The 25,822-nt window shown below is 58.3% G+C and overlaps 2 protein-coding genes across 6 annotated transcripts in view; both read right to left on the bottom strand.

The window, feature by feature from the left end:
- SNRPD2 (small nuclear ribonucleoprotein D2 polypeptide) overlaps positions 1-25,822 on the bottom strand; it is a 184,986-nt gene that overhangs the window by 137,290 nt on the left and 21,874 nt on the right. The window lies entirely within an intron of this gene.
- Positions 1,882-24,545, bottom strand: EML2 (EMAP like 2). 5 transcript variants are annotated; one of them, XM_004597938.4, is made up of 22 exons: positions 24,180-24,545; positions 21,793-22,011; positions 21,538-21,661; positions 21,290-21,394; positions 19,508-19,536; positions 19,197-19,326; positions 15,378-15,527; positions 14,994-15,063; positions 14,775-14,885; positions 13,429-13,524; positions 12,796-12,930; positions 12,123-12,222; positions 10,253-10,407; positions 10,034-10,159; positions 8,459-8,590; positions 6,210-6,277; positions 5,944-6,032; positions 5,690-5,787; positions 5,102-5,189; positions 4,725-4,820; positions 4,094-4,224; positions 1,882-2,276 (listed from the first exon to the last, which is right to left on the bottom strand). In XM_004597938.4, the coding sequence occupies exons 1-22, from the start codon at positions 24,325-24,327 to the stop codon at positions 2,151-2,153; spliced, it is 2,526 nt and encodes an 841-aa protein (XP_004597995.4). In that variant the 5' UTR covers positions 24,328-24,545; the 3' UTR covers positions 1,882-2,150. The 5 variants fall into 5 exon arrangements, with proteins under 5 accessions (XP_004597995.4, XP_012786049.2, XP_012786050.2 ...); XM_012930595.3 differs by lacking the exon at positions 24,180-24,545 and adding an exon at positions 22,827-22,851; XM_012930596.3 differs by lacking the exons at positions 21,290-21,394; positions 21,538-21,661; positions 21,793-22,011; positions 24,180-24,545 and adding an exon at positions 20,113-20,228.

Raw genomic sequence — 25,822 nt, forward strand, 5'->3', positions numbered from 1 at the left:
AGCAGCAGCTGCCTCCTGCCCTCCTTACCCACAGCCTGACCACCCCACAGGACTGTTCAGTCTCTTGTGCTACTGACATATGACTTTGGGGTTCCACCAACTGCAATAGTTGGGGAGCCAAGCCTTGTGTAAACCATAGCCCTATCTTAAATCCACAGCGATAGGGAATGGAAAATGACAGCCGAGTTTATTTTCAGGTCATGCACCAGCATGGATCGGTGACATGCACGGGAGTGGATTGGCTGAAGGTGGGATTGCAACACAAGCCCGAGCCTTAATGGACAGTTCCGGGTGGAGTTCCTCCCAGCCTCCAGCCTCCCAGGGAAGTGCACCCCTAGCTTTTCTGGCTTCTGAAGATGCCAGCGTTCCTTGGCTCCTGGCCCCTCCCTCTGGCACCACAGCCCCATCTCATTCTTTCCTGGCTCCCACTTCAACCCCCAATCCTCCGGCCCCTTATTTAACTCATGGGGACCTCTGTGACTACGTAGAGCCCCCTTGGATGTTGCAGGATGACCACTCAAAATGGGTATAGCACCAGGTCCCCAGGTTTACAATAGGGCTTCCTTGGAGTGTGGGGAGGGGCCTTATTCTGCTACCGTCTCACCGCCCTGCCCTCCCCGCCTGAGTCTCTGGAAAGACCGGAAGAACAATGCCAAGTGCATCTGCCCGCTTTATATACATATTTTTAAGATCTATTTATTTTGGGCCCGATGGCGTGGCCTAGCAGCTAAAGCCCTCGCCTTGAATGCACTGGGATTCCATATGGGCACTGGTTCTAATCCTGGCAGCTCCACTTCCCATCCAGCTCCCTGCTTGTGGCCTGGGAAAACAGTCAAGGATGGCCCAAAGCTTTGGAGTCCTGCACCCATGTGGGAGACCCAGAAGAGGTTCCTGACTCCTGGCTTTGGATCGGCACAGCACCGGCCATTAGAGTCACTTGGGGAGTGAATCATCAGACGGAAGATCTTCCTCTCTGTCTCTCCTCCTCTCTGTATATCTGCCTTTCTGATAAAAATAAATAAATCTTTAAAAAAAACTGTTTAGATCTTCCATCCGATGACTCACTCCCCAAGTGAGCGTAATACCCGGTGCTGTGCCGATCCAAAGCCAGGAACCAGGAACCTCTTCCGGGTCTCCCATGCGGGTGCAGGGTCCCAAGGCTTTGGGCTGTCGTCGACTGCATTCCCAGGCCACAAGCAGGGAGCTGGATGGGAAGTGGAGCTGCCGGGATTAGAACTGGCACCCATATGCCCTGTTCAAGGTGAGGACATTAGCCGCTAGGCCACCCCGTTGGACCCTGCCTGCTTTTTATTTTTTTTTAAGATTTATTTATTTATTTTGGTTGGAAAGTAAGATTTAGAGAGAGAAAGAAATACAGACAGAAAGATCTTCTATCCGCTGATTCACTCCGTAAGTAGTTGCAACGCTCAGAGCGGGGAGCTGGGTGGGAAGTAGAGCAGCCGTGATGAACCAGCACCCATATGGGATCCTGGCCACTAGGCTTCCATGCCAGACCTTTTTCTTTCTTTCTTCTAAGATTATTAGAAGATCTGTGTAGTATAGTGGGTTATGCTACCTGCCTGCAGTGACTGCACCCCATGTGAGTGCTGGTTCAATTCCTGGCTGCTCCACTTCCTATCCAGCTCCCTGCTTGTGGCCTGGGAAAGCAGTTGAGCACGGCCCAAAGCCTTGGGACCTTGCACCTACATGGGAGGCTGGGAAGAAGCTCCTGGCTCCTGGCTACAGATTGGCTCAGCTCTGGCCATGGTGGCCGATTTGGGAGTAAACCAGCGGATGGAAGATCTCTGTCTCTCCTCTCCATAAATCTGCCTTTCCAATAAAAATATTTATAAAAACACTGACACTGACCTCAGCTCATGTGTGTTTTATTTCTGAATGATATAAAATAAACTTAAAAATAAAAGCACCCCAAACCAACAGCAATGGCTCATCTAAAGCAAGTGACCCCTCACCCCACCCCAATAAACAGAGACTGTGTCCACGGCCCTCCCGCCCCAGGCCCCCGCTGCTATAGACACACTCTGGGTATATATTACTCTACTCGGCAATAGACATCTCCCGAAAATAAAACTCCAGTCCCACCAGCTGCCCCAGCCCCGTGTCCCTGGGACCACCCCACCGCCGTCACTCTAGACCACCCGCCACTGCAGCACACTGGTGTCCTTGCCCCCCGTGGTCAGGGCCACGCTGTCATCCCACAGAAAGGCCACGTTCGTCACGTGGCTGCTGTGTCCACCATATTTATGGCTGAGGGCCTGGGGAAAGCAAAGGAAAAAAAAACACGTGGTCAGAGGGGGTGAGGCGCTCCCATGATCTTCTTGTCCTTTGCTTAATAAAGCAGTGGGGGAAGGGCAGGGGATGCCCAGGTTAAGCCTCTCTCCGTGGTGTTGCCATCCCTCATGAGCACTGGTTCAAATCCCAGCTGCTTCACTTCCCATCCAGCTGCCTGCAAATGCTCCGGGGAAGACAGCAGAGGACAGCTCAAGTGTTTGGACCCCTGTGTCACTGTGGGAGACTGTTGAGGCTCCTGGCTTCTGACTTCAGCTCGCCCAGCCCCTAGTCATTACAGCTATTTGGGGGCAAGGCAGTAAATAGATCTCTCTATCTTTCTGTAAACTCTGCTAAATAAACTAAAAACCAAAAAAGAACCGATAGGGTGGGGTGCATTCCTCATGGCTGAGGCACAGGTGTCCCACTATGGGAGCACTTGGGTTGAAACGCCCTGCCCCCGCATCCCAGCTAATGCGGGTCCCAGGAGGCAGCAGGTGGTGACCCGAGTCACTGAGCTCCTGCCCCGACCCCCTCCGTAGCAGGCTTGGACTGAACCTGCAGCTCCCACCCAGTCCAGCAGCCCTCGCTGTTGGCGGGCGTCTGATCAATAAACCAGCAGACGAAACATCCGCCTGTTTCTTGGCCTCTTGGATAAATACATAAAAAGCAACTGAGCTGAGTTCCTTTATGGCATTTATAAAAAAAAAAAAAAAAGGACTCACTCCCAGCCACTCCCAGCCGCCTCCTCCCAGCGGGGAACCCCCTCTCAGGATCTTCACCACTAGGATAAATGTCCCATTTTTCAGAAGTGAATGTTCCATTTGGAGAGACACAGGCCACAGAGGGAGATGTGGCACAGCCACAGGTCAAAAAATCCAAGTAAGGGCCAGTGTTGGAACACAGCGGGTGAAGCCATCACCAGTGAAGCTGGTATCTCCCATATGGGCGCCGGTTCGAGTCCCAGCTGTTCTGCTTCCTGTCTACTTCCCTGCTGTTGTGTCTGGGAAAGCAGCAGAGGATGGTCCAAACCCTCAGGTTTCTACCACCCATGTGGGAGACTCGGAGCGGTCGGCTTCCAGCCCTGACTGCTGTGGGCACTGGGCCGGTGAATCAGCAGATGGAAGATCTCTCTCTCTCTCTCTGACACTCTGCCTTTCAAATAAATAAATCTTTTTAAAAATTAAGATAAAAATAAAAAGCAACAGGCCAGGCCTTGGGTTAAACTGTCACTTGGAGCGCCAAGTCCCAGAGAGTAGTAAACAGGCTTGAATCCCAGCTCAGCTTCCTGGCCAGCGTCCGGCTGGTACCAAGCTGGCAGGCAGCACGTGACTCAAGGACTGAAGGACTCAAGGACTCCAGTCCCTGGCACTTCCAGGGGAGTCCGAGATCGAGTCTGGGGTTCCCGGCTTTGGCTTGCTTCGGTCCTAGCTGTTGTGGGAATCTGGGGAATAAACCAATGGATGGCAGGTCTCTTTTTCCCTTTCAAATATATGAAATAACTTTTGTTTTTAAGGGAGTCACGTGGGGAGGAGTTATCTAGTGTTAGCAGGCTGAAGCTTCACTGTTTTGTCTGGGTTCGAGTCCTGGCTCCGGCTCCTGACCGCTGTTTCCTGCTAACATAGATCCTGGGAGGCAGCCATGACAGCTCATGTCACTGGGTATTGGTCTCCCACCGGCGAGACCCAGATGGAGTTCCCAGCTCCTGACCGAGGCCCCAGCCTCACCGCCAAACATTTGTGGGGTGAAGCAGAGAGTGGGCCTCTCCTACCACAGCCCCCACCCTGTCCCCAGAGACACTCACTCGAGGCTGGCAGCAGGGGTAGTTGAACAGGTGCACCTTGCCAAAGTCATCGGCCGAAATCAGAAGCTTCCCATCGTGGGAGCGTGCCACAGCATTGATATCTGTGCCGTCCGCCCCCTCGGACCAGATCCCTGCGGGCAAGTCGGGGGGGTGGGGGATGCAGTGATATGTCATCAGGAGGAGACGGCCCCTCCCCACCAAGGCTTTAGACGCCCCAGGTTTTAAGTCACCTCAGGGCTTCAGGCCTCCAGGGGCTTCCCTGTCACGTGCACTGGGTCATCAGTGTCAGGGAACAGGTCTCCAGCACTGGGGTAGGAGCCAGGCTGGGGCTGTGTCCTTCCCATCACTGTGTGTATGTCCGCCCCACCCACCTCCAGCTGCCCAAACCCGGCTTCATGCCTTGAATGTACCCGGGAACCCGGCAGCTCAGATCTCTCCCGGTCACACCCACTTGGTCTCACATCACTGCAGCTCCAAGGGACATCACTGACCAGTGGCCAGCACGCTAAGACTGCCCCCTATGCAGAAAGGGAGTGAGCTCCCTACCCCGCCCAAGGCAACCAACCAGAGGCCATGCAAACCAGTAGCTGGACAAATGTCCTGGAACTCCCACCCTCCTCCCAGAACTCACCAAATACCCCAAAACCCAGCACACAAGTAGCCGAGGCCCACTCCACATTCCGCACAGATTCGGTACTGGTGATCTGCTTACAGGTGCTGGGGTCCCCTGGGCGGGAAAAAAGGTGGAGGGATGTGGTGTAGTGATGTCCCGGGGGCCCTCAGACCCTCCCTGGACCAGTCCTGCAGCCTGGACCCTGGGCCCCCAAGATGCTGCACCCCCAGCCACTAAGAGAGGAGGGGGATCTGGATGAAAAGTGGGGTACTCCAGGGTGACCATGAGAACAGCCCTGAATACCGGGACAGTTTGGGTAGACCTGGGAATGTGTGCAAGTCCCGGTCCTTGCACACCCAAGCAGGGCTGAGGCCAGCGGGATTTGGGTCACTCACAGTACAGAATCTCGTAGTCCCCGGAGTTGGTCACGAAGCAGCTGCTGTCCTGGGCCCAGTCCAGGTGGGTGATGAAGCTGGAGTGACCCTGGGGGAAGGGAAGGGGGAGGCAAGGAGCCGAGTCAGCGCCGGATGGGGCGTGGCCGGTTGCCGAAGGGGCGTGGCCGGTTGCCGAAGGGGCGTGGCCGGCTGCAGAAGGGCGGGCCAACGAAGGGAGGGTGAGAACACGAGGCGGCTCCAGGAAGGGGGACACAGGCCTGGGGCGGGGCAGGGGCGGGGCCAGACCAATGGGCGGGGCTGACGAGATGCTTGTAGCAAACGACACAGGGGGTGGAGTTTGCCTGCAAGGGGTGGGGCCACACAGAGGCTGCGCTTTGAACGTGAGGGGCGGAGCTACACAGAGGGGAGGGGCTACACGCAGGGGCGGGGCTTGAGAGACAAGGGGCGGGGCTTTGAATCCTAGTCCCGGGGATCTGGGCGGAGCTGCTGCAGTGATGAAGCTGTGCTTAGTGAAGTGTTAGAAAATTGGTTAATTCTGCACCCCTTGGGCAGGGTGGCGGCGCGGACTGGGGGCCACTGCCCACTCACCGAGCACTTGCCCAGGCGGCTGACCTTGCGGCCGCCCTGGTCCACCGTGTACACGTACACCAGGTTGTCGTGGGAGCCCACGGCCAGGTACGCCCCGTCTGGGGGAGGGGGAGGGGGCTATAAGGAGGCACCCAGATTCCGACCCCCTCCTTTCCCAGACTCAACCCCCTCCTCTCCCAGACCCTACAGCCATCCCAGGCAGCACCCTTGTTCCCAGGCCCTGCCTCGCTGGGGGTCCCAGGCTAGTGACTCACCTGGGGAGAAGCTGACCACGGAGATCTGCTCATTGCCATCGGTGTGGATAGCCACCAGGTCGTGGGTCTCTGTGTCCAGCAGCAGCCATCTTTGGGAAGCCATGGGAGAGCGGGAAGGAGAGTTGAGCTGATCTGAGGGTGGGGTGGAACCACAGCTGGGGGAGGGGGCGGGTAGGGAGGAAACTAGAAGGACCCCAGAAGATGTGGGAGGGGAGTGTTGGAAGGATGGAGGCTGGTTAAAGTCTCCCCCTTACCCCCAGCTTTACCTGCCAGTCACTGTGCCCACGGCCAGGACAGAGCCGCTGGGGTGGAAGCCAGCAGAACAAGCAGGGTCCTATGAGGGCAGAGAACAGGCAGGGTGGAGAGCTGGGCCTCATTGCTCCGTGGTCACTCCCCTGCCTTGGTGTCAACTCTGGGCCAGGCCTGAGGGTCTCATCGCCCCCTGCTACCCTCCTGGATGCCCCAAGATCATCCTCTCTCTCTAACAGGGCAGCCGGGACCCAAAGCATTCCACCCATTTTGCCATCCAAGGTGACTTCTTAGGTCACTTCCTAGCTGAGGGACTGCTGGGACCAAGGGTACCTTTTTAAAAGACTTCTGACCTACAGTGCTGGTCTGCTTTCCCTAAAGTCCCATTGGCACTCATGTGCAGGTGCCAGTTTCCCTCGTGTCATCAGCACTGGGCACCACCAGTTTGTGTTTCTGCAGGCCCTGACTGGTTTGCGGAAAGCCAGGCACCCTCCTGCGTTTACACCGCACGACTGACATCAAATGGTTTTCCCTTTGCAAGCTTGGGGGGAGGGGCTCATCTGGGAAACAGCCCACCCCTACCCATTTCCCCAGGTCCCTAGGAAGGGAAGGCAGCTGGGGATACATTGTAAGCGCCTATGAATGGTAGCCCTGTGCTGTGGTTTAGAATGGTCTGTTTGCCCCCCCGGAAAGCTGTGTAACAGCAGCTGGGCCCCTGCGGTGGTGGTGTTGAGAAATGGGGGAGGGCCAGCACCATGGCAGGCCATTGTGGGCTAAACTTCTGCCTGTAGTGCCAGCATCCCATACGGGCACCATTTTTTGTCCCAGCAGCTCCATTTCCAACCCAGTTCCCTGTAAATGTGCCTGGGAAAGCAGTGGTAAATGGTCCAAGGGCTTGGGCCCCGTGCCCACATGGGTGAGTTCTTAACCCACGGAGGGTGAACCAGCAGATGGAAGATCTCTTTCTCTCTCCTCATCTCTCTGTAACTTTGCTTTTCTAATAAATTCATTAATTAAAAAACCTATCTATCCAGATGTGAGGATACAATGCAGTATGCATCTCTGCTTCCAGACAAAGATGGACTCCCAATGAAACTGTTTACTGTATCTTGACAATAGGATGCTGGATTCTTTACCATTGTCCATGCCTGCAATGGACATATGACTATGTATAAAAAACTATACTATAGTAATGATACAGGGGAACTCAGTGAGAGGGGAGGAAATTGGGGAGGGGTTAGGGGAAATCCCACAATCTATGGAACTGTATCACAAAATGATAATAATAAAAAGAAGTAAAATTATTAAAAAAAAAAAAAACTATCAACTTTCAGTCCCCAACTCAGACGTTTGCATCAGGCATTCTGTGGGTCGGACCCTGGTGTCCTGCTTCCCACAGCCCTGTGAGCTCGGGCCAAGGCAGCTTGAGGCCCACGGCATGTATACAGCACATGGGCCAAACACACAACAGGTGCCCCGTGCAGGCAGCCAGCATGGGCATCCAAACCCCTAACAAACCCCCAGGAGGCCTGGGTCCTGAATCACAGCACGTCAAAGGCGCTGCAGTGTTCCAGAAGGAGGTGGTGCCCCTGGAAGATTCCAGAAAAAAAAAGAAAAGAAAGCCAGTTTTCAAATTGGTGGGGTTCTGGTGTCCACTTCCTTCCTGTATCAGAAAAGGAACTTAAACAAACAAACAAATCCTTCCCAGATTGCTTTGCAGCTCAACTTCTGCTGGGGGTCGCACACTTAGCTGCTCATTCAGGGCCTGTGCTGACCAGCAGGGCCGTGCTGACCAGCAGGGCCGTGCAGCCATTTGCACGTAGCCAGCGGTGGCGCTGTGAATCCAGCACTCGGCCTGACCTTCCTCAGACCCTCTGGTAGTGGCACAGAGCGGCTGGGCCTGCCCCAGCCGCAGGAGGCAACCGTGCCTTTGAAATGCAACAGTAGGAGCCAGGACCCCATTTCTTCCATCTCTGTTAGTGTGTGGCCAGCAGCATCACCAGGGCCAGTGGAGCTCTGGAGAGCACACCCGGCATTGTCTGTGAACTCGGAGCCTCCCAGCTCCCCACCTGCTTGCCCAGCCCATGGCCAGGGGCGCTAGGCGGGGTGTGGCCTGCGAATACGCTCTGGGTCTTATGCCAGCTCCTGCTGCCCTCCAAGGCAGTCCTGTGAGCCCTGAATCCCCTGTCCTCTAGTCACTGCTGCCATGGTTCCCATACCCAAATGCCTGGAGAAGGAGGGGGTGCCTGGGGGCGCCTCATCATACCTCGATGTTCCTGCTCCAGAGGGGCTGGTGGGACTCTGCGCTCCACAGGTGCACCAGCTTGTCTTGTCCACACGTCACAAACTGCGCCTGGTTCGGGTGAGTGGCCAGGCCCCACAGCTCTTCCACATGGCCCTGGCAAAGGGGAAGGTGAGAGGATGGGGTCCCCACGCAAGGCGCTGGCTTTCCTGGCAGCGGCTCTGAGGGGGCACTGTCCCCAGGTCGACACCAGGAGGTGCCCACGAGTGCACACCCTGGCTTCTGCTTTCCTCTTTGCATGGGGGACTACCGGCTTGGAACTCGACCTTGGCCAGCCTGGAGCATCTAGGGAGGCCTTCCTAGCAGCCTGGCTGGGCACAGCCAGCATGAGACCTAGATAATGGGGCGGGTCACTGTTGGCGCCCCATTGCCCTGCCATGCTTGCTCACATAGCCTGGGTACAAAGTGCTGAACCAAGGGGCTCACAGAGTGGAAGGGCCCAGCTGTAGGCCTGCATCATGTGGGACAACAGTACCACCTTGTTAGTGACACTGGGCACAGATCAGCCACCAGCAGTCATCGCATGGAGGCTGGTGCTGTGGCATGGTGGATTAAACCACTGCTGGCTCAGAGCATCGGTTCGAGACCCGGCTGCTGCATTCCCTGTCCAGCTCTCTGCTAATGTGCCTGCGGAAAAGCTGCAGAAGATGGCCCAGGTGCTTGGGCCCCTGCCCCACAACGTGGGACTCGGAAGGAGTTCCAGGATCCCGGCCAGCTCCAGTGACTGTGGCTATTTGGTGGCTAAAGCAACAGATAAATAGCTTTCTGTGTCTCTCCCTCTCTCTGTCACTGTACCTTTGAAATATTTTTTAAAAAATCATTTAAGAACAATACTATTACAATAAGTAAGAATGTAATTCTCTTGGGTGCATTACTCTAATGCATGCTGGTAACACTGGCATTGATGTCTGGCGTCTCTCGGTTCCCTCCGGCCTCTGAGCCAAGACATGCCCCTCAGCCCTTGCTTTTCCTTCATGAGGGACTGCACAGCCAAGTGCAGCACGGCAGGGTGCAGCCAGGGCCCTGGGAGAAAGGCAGGCTCGGGATCCTCTCTGTGTGCTGGGGTTGGGGGAATGTCACCATTTTTGGCTCCATGCACTGAAGCCTCACATTACCCTGGGGCGTTTCACACAGGCAGCTAGCAGCAGGCAGGCAGCTCGCAGAATTCCTGTCCCTCACCACATTCCTAACCACCACACTGCACCGCCTCCCACAGGCGAGTATTTTCACTGGAGGCCTTTCCGGGTCTTTGGAGGTGTGGCCCTGTGGCACCTGCTGGGGCCAGCAGGACTGGCCAGGGCTGAACCCACCCCCAGTCAGGAGGGCAGGAGACAGCCAAGTGGAGCAGAAAGGACCTGGAGAAGGTTATAGGGTCACAAGGTGTCCTAGGTGGGATGGAGAGGGGAGGGGCCTGGGAGGGAAGTGCTGGGAGAGGAGAGGGGAGACAAGGGAGGTAAGAAGAGGGAAGGGGAGGGAAGTACAGGAGAGGGGAAGGGAGGGGAGAGGAGGGGAGGGGAGGTTACAGGACAGAGTGCTCACCTGGACCAGCAGTGAGAAGCCCGTGTGCACAGAGCCCTGCAGGATGGAGTTGCGGGTTGTGCCCACATACAACAAGTCTCCCCGGCCCTCGGCCACAGTGCGCACAGGGCCAAAGTCCTCAGGGACCTGGGGAGGATCAACAATGGATGAAATGGATGAGCACATGATCCTAGGACAGATGGCAGCGCCTGGGAGTGGGGTGGCACGCCCCCTGCTCACCTCCACCTCCTGCAGTTTGCTGTAGTCTGAGCCCCAGAGCACCACTCGCCGGTCACGGCCCCCTCCGGACACCAGCGTCCCGTCCCGCAGGGTGCAGAGCCCAAACACACCGCCATCATGGGCGCCCAGCACTGCCTGCGTGATGCGGTTCCCACCTGCAGGGTGGTCAGGGTCAGTGGTCAGCATGGGAAGGTGTAAGTCCCACTACTGACCCCTGGCCAGCACCTGCAACTCCCAGCGCTGTCTGCCCACTGGCTCTCCCATCCTTTCACCTGCCCCACACCCACCATCACATACCCACCATTCACCCAGCAGCACCTGCACTGTAACTGGCCAGCCAGGTGTGCAACATCCACCCACTCCCCTGACTACTGATCTGTGTGTCAACCCAGCAACCCTTTCTTTCCTCCGAATACTCATGTAACAATCCACAGCCACCATTTCCATCTATCTGTCCACCCATTTACCCATTCACTGTCAGTCTACACGTCCATTCATCCATCACCCCATCCAATCAACTGGTCACTCAACTGCCCCAATTTCGTGCGGAATGAAACTGGGGACCCACTGATGACCACACCCTTCCAGGGCTTGCGGCTCATTGGTGGACACGGATCCACCCAGTCTTGGGAGACACCCAAGTCCGTTGCAGCTGGGATGGGAAAAAATCCAGAAGCTGGTGGGATTCCCACAGAGGACTGAGGGTCCAGGAGGGCTTCCTGGAGGAGGCATGAGGCTGAGTCAGGAATTGCTGGCTGGGACAGGAGAAGGGTGGACAGGTGTCAAGAGGCACTGCACCTTTTGAGACTAAACCCACGGTATGGGAGTAAGAATGGGTTCTGTGGGGAAGTGAAAGAAAGTTAGGGGGCTGAACCGACCTCACAGGGTCTGGTGGGAAACTGGCCCCTGTCCCCCAGCAAGGGGAGGGACAGCACAGTCAGATGCACACACACCTCAGATACAATGGGAGGCAGGTAGGCGCAAGGAGTGGGGAGCAAGCCTCCTTAAATGCCACCCCTTCTTCCAAGCAAGCCAGGCTGTGTCTACGCAGATGCACCAAGGATCCAAACACACCGCGAAGCCTCAGAATAGGCTGGCGACAGGAGGGCGGCCCCCACCCCCGCTTGGAGCATACAGTCCCCGGGGAAAGTGTGCAGCCTTGATTAAGCAGTCTGATGTATGTGAAAACAAAGGTAACTCTAAAAATTCATTTGTTTGGTTGCATTTTCACTGGCCAGGATGGCTTGGCCAAAGCAGGGGGTGGGGGACAGTCTACACTGACACCCATGTGGGTGAGTGGTTCGGCACCACATCCTCTGTTGGGCAGGATAATTGCTTTTTTCCTCTAGTCATCCATCCCTTGGCAAGGACAATCATTCATTCATTCATTCATTCACCCCTGCACTTCCAGAAACAACCTATTCTTTGTTTACATCTTAATTCATTGGCTGAAATAGCTGTTCATTTGTCACCCTGTGGATCCACTGTGTGAGACAAGAACCCATCATTTCTCAACACCACTGCTGCTGACAACCACACCATGGTTGTTATTCACCCGATCAGCCAGCCAACCAGCAGGACGGTGTGTTCGTTCATGCATTCACTCTTCCACTCCATGACAAGGACGACCGTTCATTTGTTCAGCACTCTCCTGGGTCTATCCACTCCCTTATACGCCTGCCCATTCATCCACAGACTTGCTCGCTCACCCAGGACCTGCCCGGGATGAGGCTGGGGGCTTCCATGGAGACTTCATGGAGGAGGGGGTATATTCAAGAGGAGCCTAGCCTGAGGTGCTGGGCTGGACAGGTCAGGCCTGAACCACCCCAGGGCATTGGGTTGCGGGCCAGACGGATGTGGTGCCACTGACCTTTCCCCCAGACGTACAGGTTGCCCCCCGAGTCTCCGGTGACCACGTCGCCACCCTCCAAGAAGGTCACACACAGCACATACTTGGGTTTCTCGTGTTTCTAAGGCAGGAGAGGAAGGGGGAGCAGTCAGAGGGTCCCCTACCACCCAGCACTGTGGGCTGGGGACCCCAGGGATGCAGCCAGCCACTTCTCCCACCCACCTGTTCCATCCTGGAACGCTCAGGCCCCTGAGCCTTTCTGACCGCGTGGCCTCCCTTGCCCTGCCCTCCGCAACCCCTCTCTCAGCTTCAGTCTCCCCTCACTTTCAGCTCCAGGGTCTTTCCCTTCTCCCCGATCCTGCCTCTCCTCCCCAGACCCTCTGCTTCCCACTCAACCTGTCCCGCCCAGTTCTGTCTCAGCATCACCCAGCAACCACCGTGCAAGCGCAGCGGCACCTGCCGGCTGAGCACTGACTACCTACAGGGAGCCGCTGTGCTCAACCAACCACAAGAGGAGGGAAAATGGCGTTGGTGCGGACAAAGAGCCAGAGGCCCTGCAGGCAGCACCTCAGCCTCCTAGTGGCTCCCAGGCTTGTTGTGTGCCCCCTCCCTCTCCCCGCGCCTAAGGAGGTGGGGGTATGGAGTTGTGGGGTCCTGTGCCTGTCCGTCCATGTACCCCAGCCCCAACACTCACCTCGAAGAGGCCCTGCCTCTTGGTCAGGCTGCTGCCTTCCAAGCTCCAGAAGTAGATGTGGGACTTCCCGCAGGTGATGAGCAGCGATGGGTCCGTGGGGTGAAAGGTGGCCAGCAGCACCGCTTCGTTGGAGCACTGTGGGTGGCAGGGGAGATCCTAAATGCCGCCCTCCCGGCCCCCAGGGGTGCAGGTTGGGCACTGCACACCCCCTGCTTGCACAGGTGAGAGGACCAAGCAGGGGTCAGTCATGTTGTGTGCCCGCCCCCCTGCAATAGTTCCCTCCCACCACACTCCTGGCTGTGCACCTAACACCCCTGAACCCACTTAACCCCTCACAGCAGCCAGCAAGTGAAGGCCCCTACAGGTAGGAAGGGGAGAGGCATGAGCTGGGAGAGGGTAAGCCATTTGCTTCAGGATGCACAGCTGGGTGCTGACAGTCCAGGAAGACATTACTGTGTTACCCATTGGAAAGCTGAGGCAGCCAGAAGTCGGAGAAGGCCGCCTGCCAGAAGGTACACAGCTCGCCAGGGCTCAGACACACAATCTGGCTCACTGCCGACTTGCAAGCACAGGGACAGGGCCAGGACCTTCCCGGGGCGGAGCAGCGGTGAGGGGGAAGAACGGGCACCCCACCTTGGTGTCCACCACCTTGTTCTCCTTGGCCCAGTCCCACACCGACAGCACGTGGTCATTGGAGTCGTCCACTGCACACAGCAGATTGCCCCCGTTCTGCACGGTGAGGGGAGAGAGGAGGAGAGCACGGGGGTTGTCAGATCCCCTCCCCTCAAGCCCAAGGGCTCCCTGCCCTAGGACACTTGTCCAGCCATCCCTCTGGTTGAGAGCATGTCACCGTGGCAGGGCACAACTTGCGCCGTGATATTCCACCTCGCCTGGGGGGTGGCATGGGGGGAGCATCGTGGCACAGCACATTAAGCTACTGCCTACAGCACCAGCACCCCATAGGAGCCCTGATTGGGGTCCTAGCTGCTCCCTGATAATCTCCTGGGGAAGCGGCAGAGGGTGGCCCAAGTGCTGGGGCCTCTGCCACCCCGTGTGGGGGACCTGAGTGGACTTTCTGGCTCCTGGCTTTGGCCTGGGGCCCAGCCCAACCACCACAGTCACGTGGGGAGTGAAGCAGCAGATGGTAGAATCTCTCCTTCCCTCTGTCACTCCGCCTTTCAAATCAATACATCAGCCATTAAGAAAGACAGCACGTGGTCATGTTTTTACAGCTCCAGCCACAGACTAAATCTGATTTGGCGTTGTGGTTCCCTAGCCTGGGCACCGAGATAGCTTCGGTGCCACACAACATCTCCTTCAGCCTCGGAGAACCTGAGGCTTCTCAGACCAGCTCTAGGGAGAAACGGCTGCTCTGTCCTTCTCTAGTTCACAAAATATGTAAGATGTAAAATAAGACCTTCGGATAAAATGGCCCCCACACCACCCCAGTCCATCACACAGGTGGCATCCTGGCAACAATTCCTAAAACCTTAGCCCCGCCCACTCAAGCATCCCTCTTCCCCCAGGGAGCAGCTGGGCTTTAAAGGCTCAAGGAGCAAAAATGACAGGTGGGGGCCAGTACCTCAACAGGACCTCATCACCACCAGGCCCCGGGGCCCAAGCAGGACATGAGGTCTCCCTGGTCAGGGCCCACGAAGTCAGCCAGGGAGGCCATGCCCATGAGCGGGGCTGTAGCGCTGCTGAGGGCGTGGCCATCCTGCAGGGAGTCTGGCCTCCATCCCCAAGTAGCAGGGGCCCTGTCTGCATGCGGGCAGCCAGGACCCAGCCAGGTCTAAGCCAGGAGCCAGGAGCTGGACCGAGCCCAGATTAAGCCAGGAGCCAGGAACTTCATCCAGGTCTCCCATGTGGGTGGCAGGAACCCACCCGAAAAGCTGCCCGTGGAAGTGGGGACAGGAATCCCCTGACATGGGATGTAGCGAGGGGAGAGGGTGTGGCCATGGAGGGGGCAAAAGACTTACAGACTTGGAGAAGGCCACACAGGCCACGGCCCTGTCAAACACGCCCAGGCCCAGCACGTGCAAGGTGGAAAGGGAAACCGAGTCCCAGACGCGCACATGCGGTGGCAGAGGCTGCGGGAAAGAGATTCGTCATCTGGGAGTCCAGCTGCATGTCCTCCACAGCAGGGTCCTGCCCTCTCTTCTGCTTGGCCCCCCAGCTGCACCCCCTCCCTGCCTTACCTTCCCCTCCTTGGTGGTACCTGCCACCTGGCCCGTGGCAATAGTGACCATATCTGGGTGAACTGCCAGGCTGCGGGGGACAGAGAGAGGGGGGGGCAGGAAACAAGGCTGGGAGGGAGGCAGGGCCCCTCCTGCAGCGTCTGGGGGAAGGGGCTTTGATCAAGCACTGGAGTAGCATGGGAATTTTAAAGGAAACACCACCAGTTCCAGCTAACCAGGGGGACCCTCTGCAAGAGCCGGGCAGTTTCTGGCAAGCACAAGAAATGGCCCTGCTCATTTGGCAGCCCCATGTGTGCAGTCTGGGGGCCCTGGCCATCCCCCACCCCTCCACCAGCCCAAGTGAGGGCAGTAGTGGGTGGCCAGACAGCTGTCCTGGACCCTCACCATTTGATGTCGTCGTTGTGTCCCAGGTAATGCCGCTGCCTCTGCTCTTCCACGCTGTAAAGCACAGCCACAGAGGCCACGAAGTACACTATCTCCCCCGTGGGTAGCAGGTACAGGTTGGCCCGGCAGTCTCGGCCGCGGTAGCCGTAGCTGGGGAAGCCCAGGGGGCCGGTTAAGGAGCATGTCTGCTGGGTACTGCACAGCGATCCGCCCACCGCTTGCCAGGATCTCCAGTGGGAAGAGGGGTCTGTGTCTACCCTTAACCACTTGCTGGGTGACCTGCCATGGTCCCATCCCCCCAAACCATGCCTGTGCCTTAGCTGCTGGAACCTGTGATAGTGACCGTGATGGGAAACGGGTCTTTGCAAGTGTAAAAACAGCCTCAAGATGAAGTCCTTGGGGCTGGTGTTGCATGCAGCAAATTAAACCACTGCCCGATGCTAGCATCCTATATAAACACCACTTTGAGTTCCAGCTGCTCCACTTCCCATCCAGCTCCCTGCTTGTGGCCTGGGAAAGCAGTCGAGGATGGCCAAAGCCTTGGGACCCTGCACCCGTGTGGAAGACCGGAAGATGCTCCTGACTTTGGGCTGTCCCAGCCCTAGTTGTTGAGGACATTTGGTGAGTGAACCGGTGGATAGAGGGTCTCTCTTCTGCTTCTGCCACTCTGTCACATCAAATCAACCAATTATTTTTGAAAAAGAGAAAGCAGGATGACGTCAGCTTGGATTATCTGGGTGGGCTCCAGGAAGATGTGGCTATGGGGGAGGGGAGGGTAAGACCACACGAACACATGAAGGTGACCAGAGCCCTGGGTGAGACAGCCATGAGCTAGGGACCCAACAGCTGCTACCAAGAGACACTGGTAGCTTGGTAAGAGGTGAGGAACAAACTCACCCAGCCTCTACAGGGCATGTGGCCCTGCCTGTCTGCACCTCACTTTGGACTTCAAGTCCCCCCAAAACATGCATGCTGTCGGAAGCCACCAAGTTCAAGGTACTAGTTACAGTAGCAGCCACAGGAGATCAACTCTGTTCCTAATCACCTCCACAGGTGCGCCCCCTGGGACCCAGGTAAGACCCACTGCCACCCAGTGGGCCCCCAGATTCCCCCCCCAACAAAAGCCCGGGGTCTGACTGCCTGCTCACCCCCACCCCGGTCCAAGTCGCTGTAGCTTCCTCCTGACCCTCAGCCTTTACAAGGTGGTCCCCCGCATCAGAGTCCTCTGCCCCTCACCACACCAGCTTCCTGATCAATGGCCAGCAGCTCTGAGAGGCCTCTCCCTTCCGTGCGAAAGGCCCCCCACTGCCCGGTGCATATCAGCCTCCCTGACCACAGCAGGGCTCGGCACTCCTTCCCCTGTTTGAGAATCTTAAAACTTCTTGCAACAAAGTTTCATTACTGGTATGCTCTGCTCCTCCCGCATGTTTGTCAGCTGTCACCTCCTCCACTTGGCGATCACTGGGTTGATAGGGGCAATGGCCTGTATTCCCCAAGGAGATTGCATGGGTGGGCTGTTGTTAATTCATGGCCACATCAGCTGCTCCAGGAAGCCCTTCCTAACTTGCCAGGCTCACTGCTGCCTGCCCCTCCTCCACCTTCCCCATCCCGGCCTTGTGTGTACACTCTGGGTTGTCCCTGTCAACAAGTAGGGTCCGTTGGTTGGTGTACCCCCCAGCAGGTGGTGTTTCATCACTGTGCCAGCCCTCCCCCACCTTCTGCTAGCTTCAGAAGGCTTCTCCTCCCCCCAGGGAAAGAGTTCCGCCCCGGGGAACTATGGAGGCGGGGTTGGCAGCAGCGTGGGCAGCGGGCTCAGCCAGCACAGGCCCAGGCTGACTATGATCTCGGCCTGTTCTTTGGAGGTGCACCAAGCCCCGCCGGGGACAGGTTCTCATGGATATTTCCAGCTGTCTCCAGAAAGCTCTGGGCCAAGTCATTCACAGCTTCCCCAGTTCTTCCAGAGAGGAAACCAACTCCCATGGTCTGTAGGGAGGCGGCAGGGGCTGGGCTCCGGGGGCGGGAGGGAAGCCTCCAGCCCCACGGGGGCCTGCTGCTAAGACTTTTGGCTCCCATCCACCAAGTTATCCCCTTGGAAAAGGGCTGGGTACCTTAACATGGCCTCAGTTTCCCTACTGGGACGTCAAGGGTAAGAGTTATGGTCCTGGGGCTGATGTAATGGCCCAATTGGCTAATCCTCTATCTTACAGCTTCAACATTCCATATGGACACCTGTTCATATCCCAGTTGCTGCACTTCCCATCCAGCTCCCTGCTTGTGGCCTGGGAAAGCAGTCGAGGACAGCCCAAAGCTTTGGAACCCTGCACCCACAAGGGAGACCCAGAGGAATCTCCTGGCTCCTGGCTTTGGATCAGCTCAGCTCCAGCCATTGCAGCCATTTGGGGAGTGAACCAGCAGATGGCAGATCTTTCTCTCGGTCTCTCCTTCTCTCTGTAAACCTGTCTTTTCGATGAAATTAAGTTTGGTCCTGCAGAAACACAGTGTGGGTGGGGGGGAGGGTGTGTGGTGGATTCAGATCTTCCTGAAGAAGCCCACCTCCTGCTCTGGGGCATCTGGGCTGGATGGCCAGTCCTGACTGCTGGCCGCAGCCAGGGCTCGGCGCCTCAGGTGGGAGACCAGCATGGTCTTGTCTAGCTCCAAGCTTCAGCCCAGCCCTGCCCTGCCCTGCCCTGACCATTGCAGGCATCTGTGGAATGACCCAGCAGATAGGAATCTAAACAGATTATCTGTAGCAAAACTAAAAGCCAAATGGACCTTGGCTCTTTCTAAAAGGGAAGGGCCCTGTGGCTCAGTGTGCTCACATCGGGGGGAGCTAGGGATGCTGTGTCCTGCACAGCAAGTGCTCAGTAAAGATCCATTCCTATCAGAATGGCCCAGCGTGTTGGCTCAACTGGCTAAATCCTCAAGGCCCCAGGGCCTGGCTCCCTGCCACCCACACCGGAGGTCTGGAGTGAGTCCCAGATTTCAGGCCCAGTGGCTGTGGGCAAGTGGGAGAATGAATCAGCATACAAAAGCTCTCTCTCTGCCTTCCAATTAAAAAGATTAATAAACATAACCAGGGACCCCATCCATTCCCAACTTCTGTCCTTCAGGAATACATCAAAACCTAGTAGTCTCATCTTCGCCTATAATATCAGCATCCCATCTGGGCACTGATTCATGTCCCAGCTGCGCCACTTCCCAGCCAGCTCCCTGCTAATGCACCTAGGAAAGCAGTAGAGGATGGCCCAAGGGCTTGGGATCCTGCACCCACATGGGAGCCCCAGAAGAAGTTCCTGGCTTCTGACTTTGGGTCTGCTCAGTTCTAGCCCTTGCAGCCAGTTGGGGAGAGAACCAGCAGATGGAAGATCTTTCTCTCTTTTCCTCTGCAAATCTGACATATGTGTAACATATATGTGACATATATAATGCAGTTTCACCTGTGGTGGCATCTTTCTGGAACATTTTCCCTTTATTTCTTTCTAGGCTGACTCCTCATGGTTCAAATGAAAGCCTGGGTGTCCACTCCTCCAAGAACTCCCCACACCTCTTTCCCATCTGGGCTCCTAACTGCTCCCTGCTGCCCCTGCTGTGGGAGCAGAACTCCCAGAACCCCATTCCCAGGCCAGACTCGGCAACACTCTGTTCTGCCCTGGCATCCACCGCCCCCTCAGTTGCAGGGGCCTAGCCAAGTCCAGCTTCCAGGGTCAGTCCCTCCCTCCCTCCCTCTGGCCAAGGCCAAGGTTGCACAGAACAAGGGCTTTGTGTCTTCAAGCTGAGATGGGAGTGGGAGGCGGGGGCCAGGGCTACAGTCAAGGATACACCCAGTCCAGTTTGAGCCGGTTGGGAGGCAGCTCAGAGCGCGTGTCCAGGCTGTAGGTGGGTGCCAGTTCGTCAGGGATCAGCATGGGTACCGGGCGGCCCCTCAGGAACATCTTCACAGAGCCCTCCTCTGCCAGGGAGCAGAGGAGTGTCAGTGTGGCCGGCAGCCCTTCCTCACAGCCCTATTCCCATCTCCCATTTTTGGAGGGAGTTAACAGGTAGCCAAAGCCTCATTAGCCAGAGCTCCAGACACCCCGACTCTGCAACCTCCCTCCCTCCCTCCGGGCGCACCTCGCCGCCTCCCCACTCACCCATGCTGAAGATAACTTCTTTGGTTTTGCTGCCAGAGAAAGGACGCCACGGAACACACAACAAAACAGAAGTGGTGCTTGAGCGGTGGGTCGGAACAGGGAGGCGCCACGCCCCCCACCCCGCCACGCCCGGTCCCGCGCCACGCCCCACGCGGGTCTCCCCCGAACCGACGCGGGCCGACGAAGCAGCGCAGCGCTGCTTCTCTGCAGGCCGTGTGCTTTGCTCGGTTGATCTGGCAGAGCCTAAGACACAGGCCCAGAGAGGCAGTGATCGCCCAAGATCACACAGCACCAGGTGGCGGCGGGGACGCGATCCTGCAAGGCGGAGACCGGACCGAGACCCCCTCCTTCCTGCACGGCGCTCCCCAACCACCCAGCACCCACCTCACCCCCACAGAGCCCCAAACTTCAAGCAGCAGGCAAAGCGGGAAAAGTTGAAGGGAAGGGGCGTGTCCCTGCGTTCCCTCCGCCAGAGCCAAGGGTCTGAGCTCTCAAACCTGGGACCCCCCAACCCCGGATGGGGCGAAGCGGAGGGTGGCCAGGCTTGCAGTGCAGACCCCGGCAGCGCGGGGGGAAGGCTGAGGGGGTCTGCGTAAGGGTCTCACCCAGGTCCAAAGCTACTCATGGCGGCAGCCGGCGGAGCTTGGCGGCCGGGGGTGGAGCCGGGACCGGCCCCGCCGCTTCCGGCCCTGGGAGGCGCCCGCGCCGCGGCCGCGCCCTGCCCCGCCCTGCGTGACTGACCCCTGCCAGCCTGCGGGCCCCGCCGGGTCCCCGCGTCCCAGGCTGCGGGAGTCCTGAGACCAGGCTCCTCGCTTGTGCGGGTGGGAGGAGTTGGTTGAGAACGTGGACTCGGGAACGCGCTGCCTGGGTTCAAACCCCAGCCCTGCAACTTCCCTGTAGGGTGGCCACGCTGCCCAACCTCGGCCTCGGTGTTTTCCCTTAAATGAGGATGATACGCCTCTGCGTATAAAGGGCCTGGAGCAGGGCCCGGCACCCAATGCCGCCATGCATTACTGCATTCGCTCTTATTTGAGCGCAACTCAACCCTGATCCGGGTCCAGCCTCAGACGGGACCGCCAAGTCCTGGCCACATTACCTAACCCACAGCAACATAACCCTGGCCATTCGGCTTGGAGAGCTGACCACATCCCATGTTCCCTGCTAACCCAGCCCTCTGGGGGGCTCAGGCAGCCCCCCAAGCCCCGTGTGCTCTTCCTCCCTCCCGTGACCCCACTTCTGATCACGTCCACTTCACGTGAAGTACCCCAGCCCTTCGAGACCTCCAACCGGGTTCCGCCTCTGAGGTTTGAGCACGCCCCCCTCCAGGTCTCCCCGCCACGCCCCTTCAACACCGAGAGGGGATCCCATTTTTTTTCTGCAGCACCCCCCCACCCCACCCCCAATATCTCACTCAATCAGGACTTTGGTCATCTGACATTCCCTCATTGGTGCCAGCCCCCCCAGGAACCCTCACCCAACCCCCCCCCGCCTCAAATACCACTCACTGCGCCACTGCACCCCACTCCTCAAGGGGACACCCCTTCAGCTTCCAGGCCACGCCCACAGGTCCGGCTCCCCCCACCCAGACTTCTGGGGCTCACCCAGTAGGCCCAGCTCAGTCCGGTTCCCTAAGGCCGTGGCCACGCCCCTCGGTAGTCTCAGGACCCACCCCCAAGTTGAACTAGCCTTGTCTTGCCTTGCCTGGGACCAAGCCTGTTCCTCTGCCACTCTGGGGTCCGACCCCCCAACCCCTCTGGGCCACGACCCCACTCTTTCACTCACCCCTCCTTCTTGGCGCTACAATTGCTGCTGGAGGACGTGGTGCGGCTACGAGGGTCCTCGCGGCGCACTGAGGCCAGGCGCTCGGGTGACAGGTAGCGGCGGCCACTGCAGAGTGGGAGAAAGAGAGCTCAGAGCTAGCTGGGGAGGAGGGGGCGAGGGCAGGCAGGACCCTCCGCATCCCGCGCCGTCCGCGGGCCAGCTCCCACACGCCGAGGCCTCGGGAGAGGCCGGTGGGGTCCGCTCCTCACCTGCGTCCAGAGGTGGCCTCCTTCTTGGGGGAGGAAGGGGACGTGGCGTAGCCGCCCATACGCCGCGGGGGGCCCGATCCATTGAGGGGTGTCCTGGTGGGAAGGCCCTTCAAGAGCTGACACACTGTGGCGGGATGGATGGGGGGCGGTTCAAGAGGCAGCAAGCAAGTGCGTGCGCCCCAGATTGCGGCCCCGGGGTTCTGCCCACGTCACTGCGCGCGCCCCGCCGCCTGGCCCCTGGTGAGGTCGGGGTACCTGAGGCGGTGGTGCCCAGGCGCGGGGGCGCGCGGCCTTTCGGGGTGCTCCGCGTGCGCAGCACGGCGCCCTGCTCCTCGCACGTCCGCAGGCGCCGCAGCGCATCCGCCAGCGCCGCTTTCAGGACCGCCAGCTCGTCCTCCTGCAGCTGCAGCCGCTGCTCCAGCGCCGACACGCGGTCGTCCACCTCCATGCCGCTCGTGCCGGATAGATTGTCATCTGGGAAGTTGGAGGAGGGAGCTGGGGACCATCCGCGAGACCCCGGCAGGTCCTCTCACGAGTCTGGGTCCAGGCACGACTAGCCACGCACCCCTCCCACCCTCTTCATGCGCACCTACCACCTTTGGGGGATTGGGATGCTCAGAGTAGAGCTGCCAAGGAAGGAAATCCCCGGCGCCCCAGGCCTGCCCCTTGCGCCCTAGCCGAGTCACCCGGGGAAGTCCCCTGTCCTTTTTCTTACCTTACAGACTAAGCCTCTCCACTCGGGCCCCTTAAAAATGCCATGACCTAAGCGACCCTACAGACCCCTGGAGATGCCAGGGTTCTAGCATGGACCCCAGACATCCTCTGACCTCTAGCAATCTGTCCCATCGCGGCTACTCAAGTTCCTTTTCCTGTGCTAAAACTTTTTCAGGTCTCAAAAAAAAAAAAAAATCCCTTTTACTTCCTCCGCCTTTTCCGTGTCTTTCTCCCCAGACGGGGGTTCGACCCTAGAGCCCCGCGGCAAGGACAGAGCTCCTGCGGCCCCTGCTGGCAGACCTGGGGATTGCAGACAGAGCCGGAGCGGACCCAGGAAGACGGATGGGGTGACCCCCAAACTCATTTCTTGAGCCAGACTACCTCCATTCTGTCTCCGCTCTTTATTTCACAACACCCCCCCCACCTCAGATTCTCTTCTGCTCATAGGCGCAGTCACACCATTAACTTCCCCTTGGCTCTCCCCTTCCTATCTCATCTTCCCCAAGTGGGAGACAGGGGAGAGAGGGACCCGGGTAAACCCACCACCCCCGTTCTCTCTCCCGCACCGCTCATACCCAGACTCATGGCTGGTGACTACCGAGCAGGCCCCTGACCCGGTGGTACCAGAAACAGGACAGGGCGTGGAGGTCGCACCTGCCATCCCCGCCTCCATAAGCCGCCCCGCCTGTGCGTCCGGGCTCCGCACTGCGGTCCTGGATCCTTCCCTCTCCCTCCCCTGCGGCCCATTCGCCCGGCCCGCCTCGCCCGCCCTGCCCCCAACCCCTGGGACCTCCTGCACTCAGGAGCGTGTGCAGAAATTGAAGGGAGTCGCTCTGGACGTCGGAGGTCAGAAACCCGCAGGAGTTGGGGGGCTTCTGTGACTGGTGGGCAACCCCCATTTTGCAAGCAAGAAAAACTAAGGTGCAAGGCCTTGGGCACACAGGACAGAAGTCATACAGCCAGTGAAGTGGAAGGGGACCTCCTGATACCCACCCCCCTCTACCACGATTATATTATAAAAAACAGAAAGAGAGAAAGCCATATGTTCTGGCAACTTCAGTTGTGCCAGACCCTGCTTGAGTAAAACACTTGGCTCCTCCCCCACTCAGGGTAGGAATGGATCAATCCAGAATCATCACAGCATTGCTGTGGTACCTGAACCTCCCAGCAGCGGTGTTAGACCCATTTTAAGGGGAGAGCTGGAGGGGGCCTGAGGCCTGGAGGGAAGGAGTTAGCTCATGCCTCCCCGGGCTTAGGGACCCTGGCAACCTGCCTCCGAGAGGGGCCGAGGAAGGCAGGATGAACTCCCATAGTCCTCTCCAGCTGTCTCTGGTGCTAGGGGGCCTGAGCCTCGCACCTGGACGGTGGACGGTGGCCCAGGCCCATCCTGAGCACCCCTGGGGGCACACAGCCCCAGCCAGAGAAGCCCTGACCTGGTCACTCCACCTTCTCTAATCCAGCCCTTGGGCTGGCAACCCCCTCTTGTCCTCTGTTCTCCTTCGCTGGAGGCCTGACACCCACCTTGCTCCTTCTGGTACAATACCCAGTTTTCTGGAAAGAGGGAGAGGTGTGAGGATTCTTGATTGGGGGAGTGCAATGTCCCCTGGGTCTCCTACCTGGTCCCCCATCCTATTCTCAATGCCAGTTCTCACCTCCATCCTTCTGCTAGGAAGATGGGGGGGAGCATAAAGGGAGAGATAGGAGGAGAGCTCCAGGCCTTTTCCCCCTCCAACCCTCTCTTCTCCAGCCACCTCAGGAGTTGGGGGAAATCTAAGACCCAGACTTTGGGGGCTGGCACCTTCCTCTGGAGTCAGGGTCCTGTTGAGAGGGTCTTCAGGAAGGCAGGGGGATGGGGACTTAGGAGGAGAGGGAGGAGGTGGGTCCGACCCTGGGCGGGGCCAGGGCTAGCGCTGGGGAGGGGGTCTCACCGTTGCAGTACTGCAGCAGCGAGGAGGTGTCGTAGAGGCCGCAGAAGGCCGGGCCGCGCTCCGCCATCGCCCCGCCACAGCCACCGCCGGCCCCCCCGGCCCCAGCCCGGGCCCGGTCCCCCCCCCAGGCCCTGCCTCCCGTTGCCATAGCAACGCCCTTGGTTCCAGCATCCCCCAGCTCGGCCCGCCCCGCATCAAGCGGCCGGCGCTGGGCCTGGCACCGGGGTCATCCCCTAGGATGCCCAGAAAAGGGGATGGAAGGGGGTTCGGAACACCCTCAGCCAGTCCCCCCAACACAGTCCTCGAGCCAGGATTGGCTGCGTCCCGATGCCCCTAGGACCGTCTGGCTCCGCCCACAACCGGAGTGGATTTTTTTTCTCCAGCCGCCCCCTTCTCTCCTGCTCGGAGCCAATCAAAACCTGTCGGCAGGCACCTCCGCCAATAGGGATGCAGAGGAATGGGAAGGGGCAGGTTTTTCAACCTGAAACATAGCCCCCCCCCACCAGCTCCCCCAGCTCCGGGAGGAGGATGGAGTGAAGAAAAGGCACACCCTATCACCAAAAGCTTCTCCTTCATTTTTTTGGGTAGATTTCCTAAAAGCCCCATTCGCAATACCAGAGCCAAGCAGGAAAGCCTCAAATCCGCCCAGGTATCCACTAGCCCTGCCATGGAACTAATCCCCACCCCCTCCCCAAGCCTGGTCCTCCGAGCCCTTGTTTACTAGCTGTAGACCCCACCCCAAGTGTCCTGGCTCCGCCCCCTGGACCCTTAGCCCCGCCCCCTACAAAGTTCTTGGCCCCTGGTGCCCTGGACAGGACCTGCTACTAGGGTTAGCTCTGCCCTCGGGGTTGACAGCCCAGCCCCATCACACACTCGCCCTTGTTCAGTCTCTCCCTGGCGGTCCCTGCTGCCTCCTGGCTCCTCCGCCACCCCAGGCCGTGAGCTCCGCCCCTGCAGCCCTGGTTGTCCACAATATCCAGTCCAGCTTTTGGCGCAGGCCCAGTGGCCAGGCCTGGACCAGCTGGCAGTGTCAGCCAGAGCTGGCTCGGAAGTTAAGGGGAAACGGGGAGAGTAGGGCACCCGAGGGTGGCTTAGGAGGACAGTGGGCCGCTGCCCCAGTCTACAGTGAGGGTGGACACCTGGAGATGACCGTGTTGCTTCATAGGCACGGGAGCCAGCCAGGAGAGGCCATCTTCTGGACATATAAGTGGACAGGTGGAGGCGCCGGAACCAGACAAATTCCACTGTGTGCCACCCTAGCCTCAGTTTCCACACCTGCAGAACGCACCTTTATCATTTTTTATTGGAAAGGTAGATTTACAGAGAGAAGGAGAGAGACAGATCTTACATTTGCTGGTTCACTTCCCAAATGGTATTAAGAGTTGGAGCTAGGCTGATCCAAAGCCAGAAGCCAGGAGCCTCTTCTAGGTCTCCCACATGGGTGCAGGGTCCCAAGGATGTGAACCAGCACCCATACGGAATGCCAACACTTGCAGGCAGAGGATGAGCCATTGTTCCTTCCATGTTCATAGTTTTTAAAAGTGATTTATTTATTTATTTTTGTTGGAAAGGCAAATTTACAGAGAGGAGAAACAGAGAGAAAGATCTTCCATCCACTGTTTCACTGCCCATATGGCCACAGT

This window comes from Ochotona princeps, chromosome 16 (genome assembly GCF_030435755.1).
Source record: "Ochotona princeps isolate mOchPri1 chromosome 16, mOchPri1.hap1, whole genome shotgun sequence".
Classification (NCBI taxonomy): Eukaryota; Metazoa; Chordata; class Mammalia; order Lagomorpha; family Ochotonidae; genus Ochotona; species Ochotona princeps.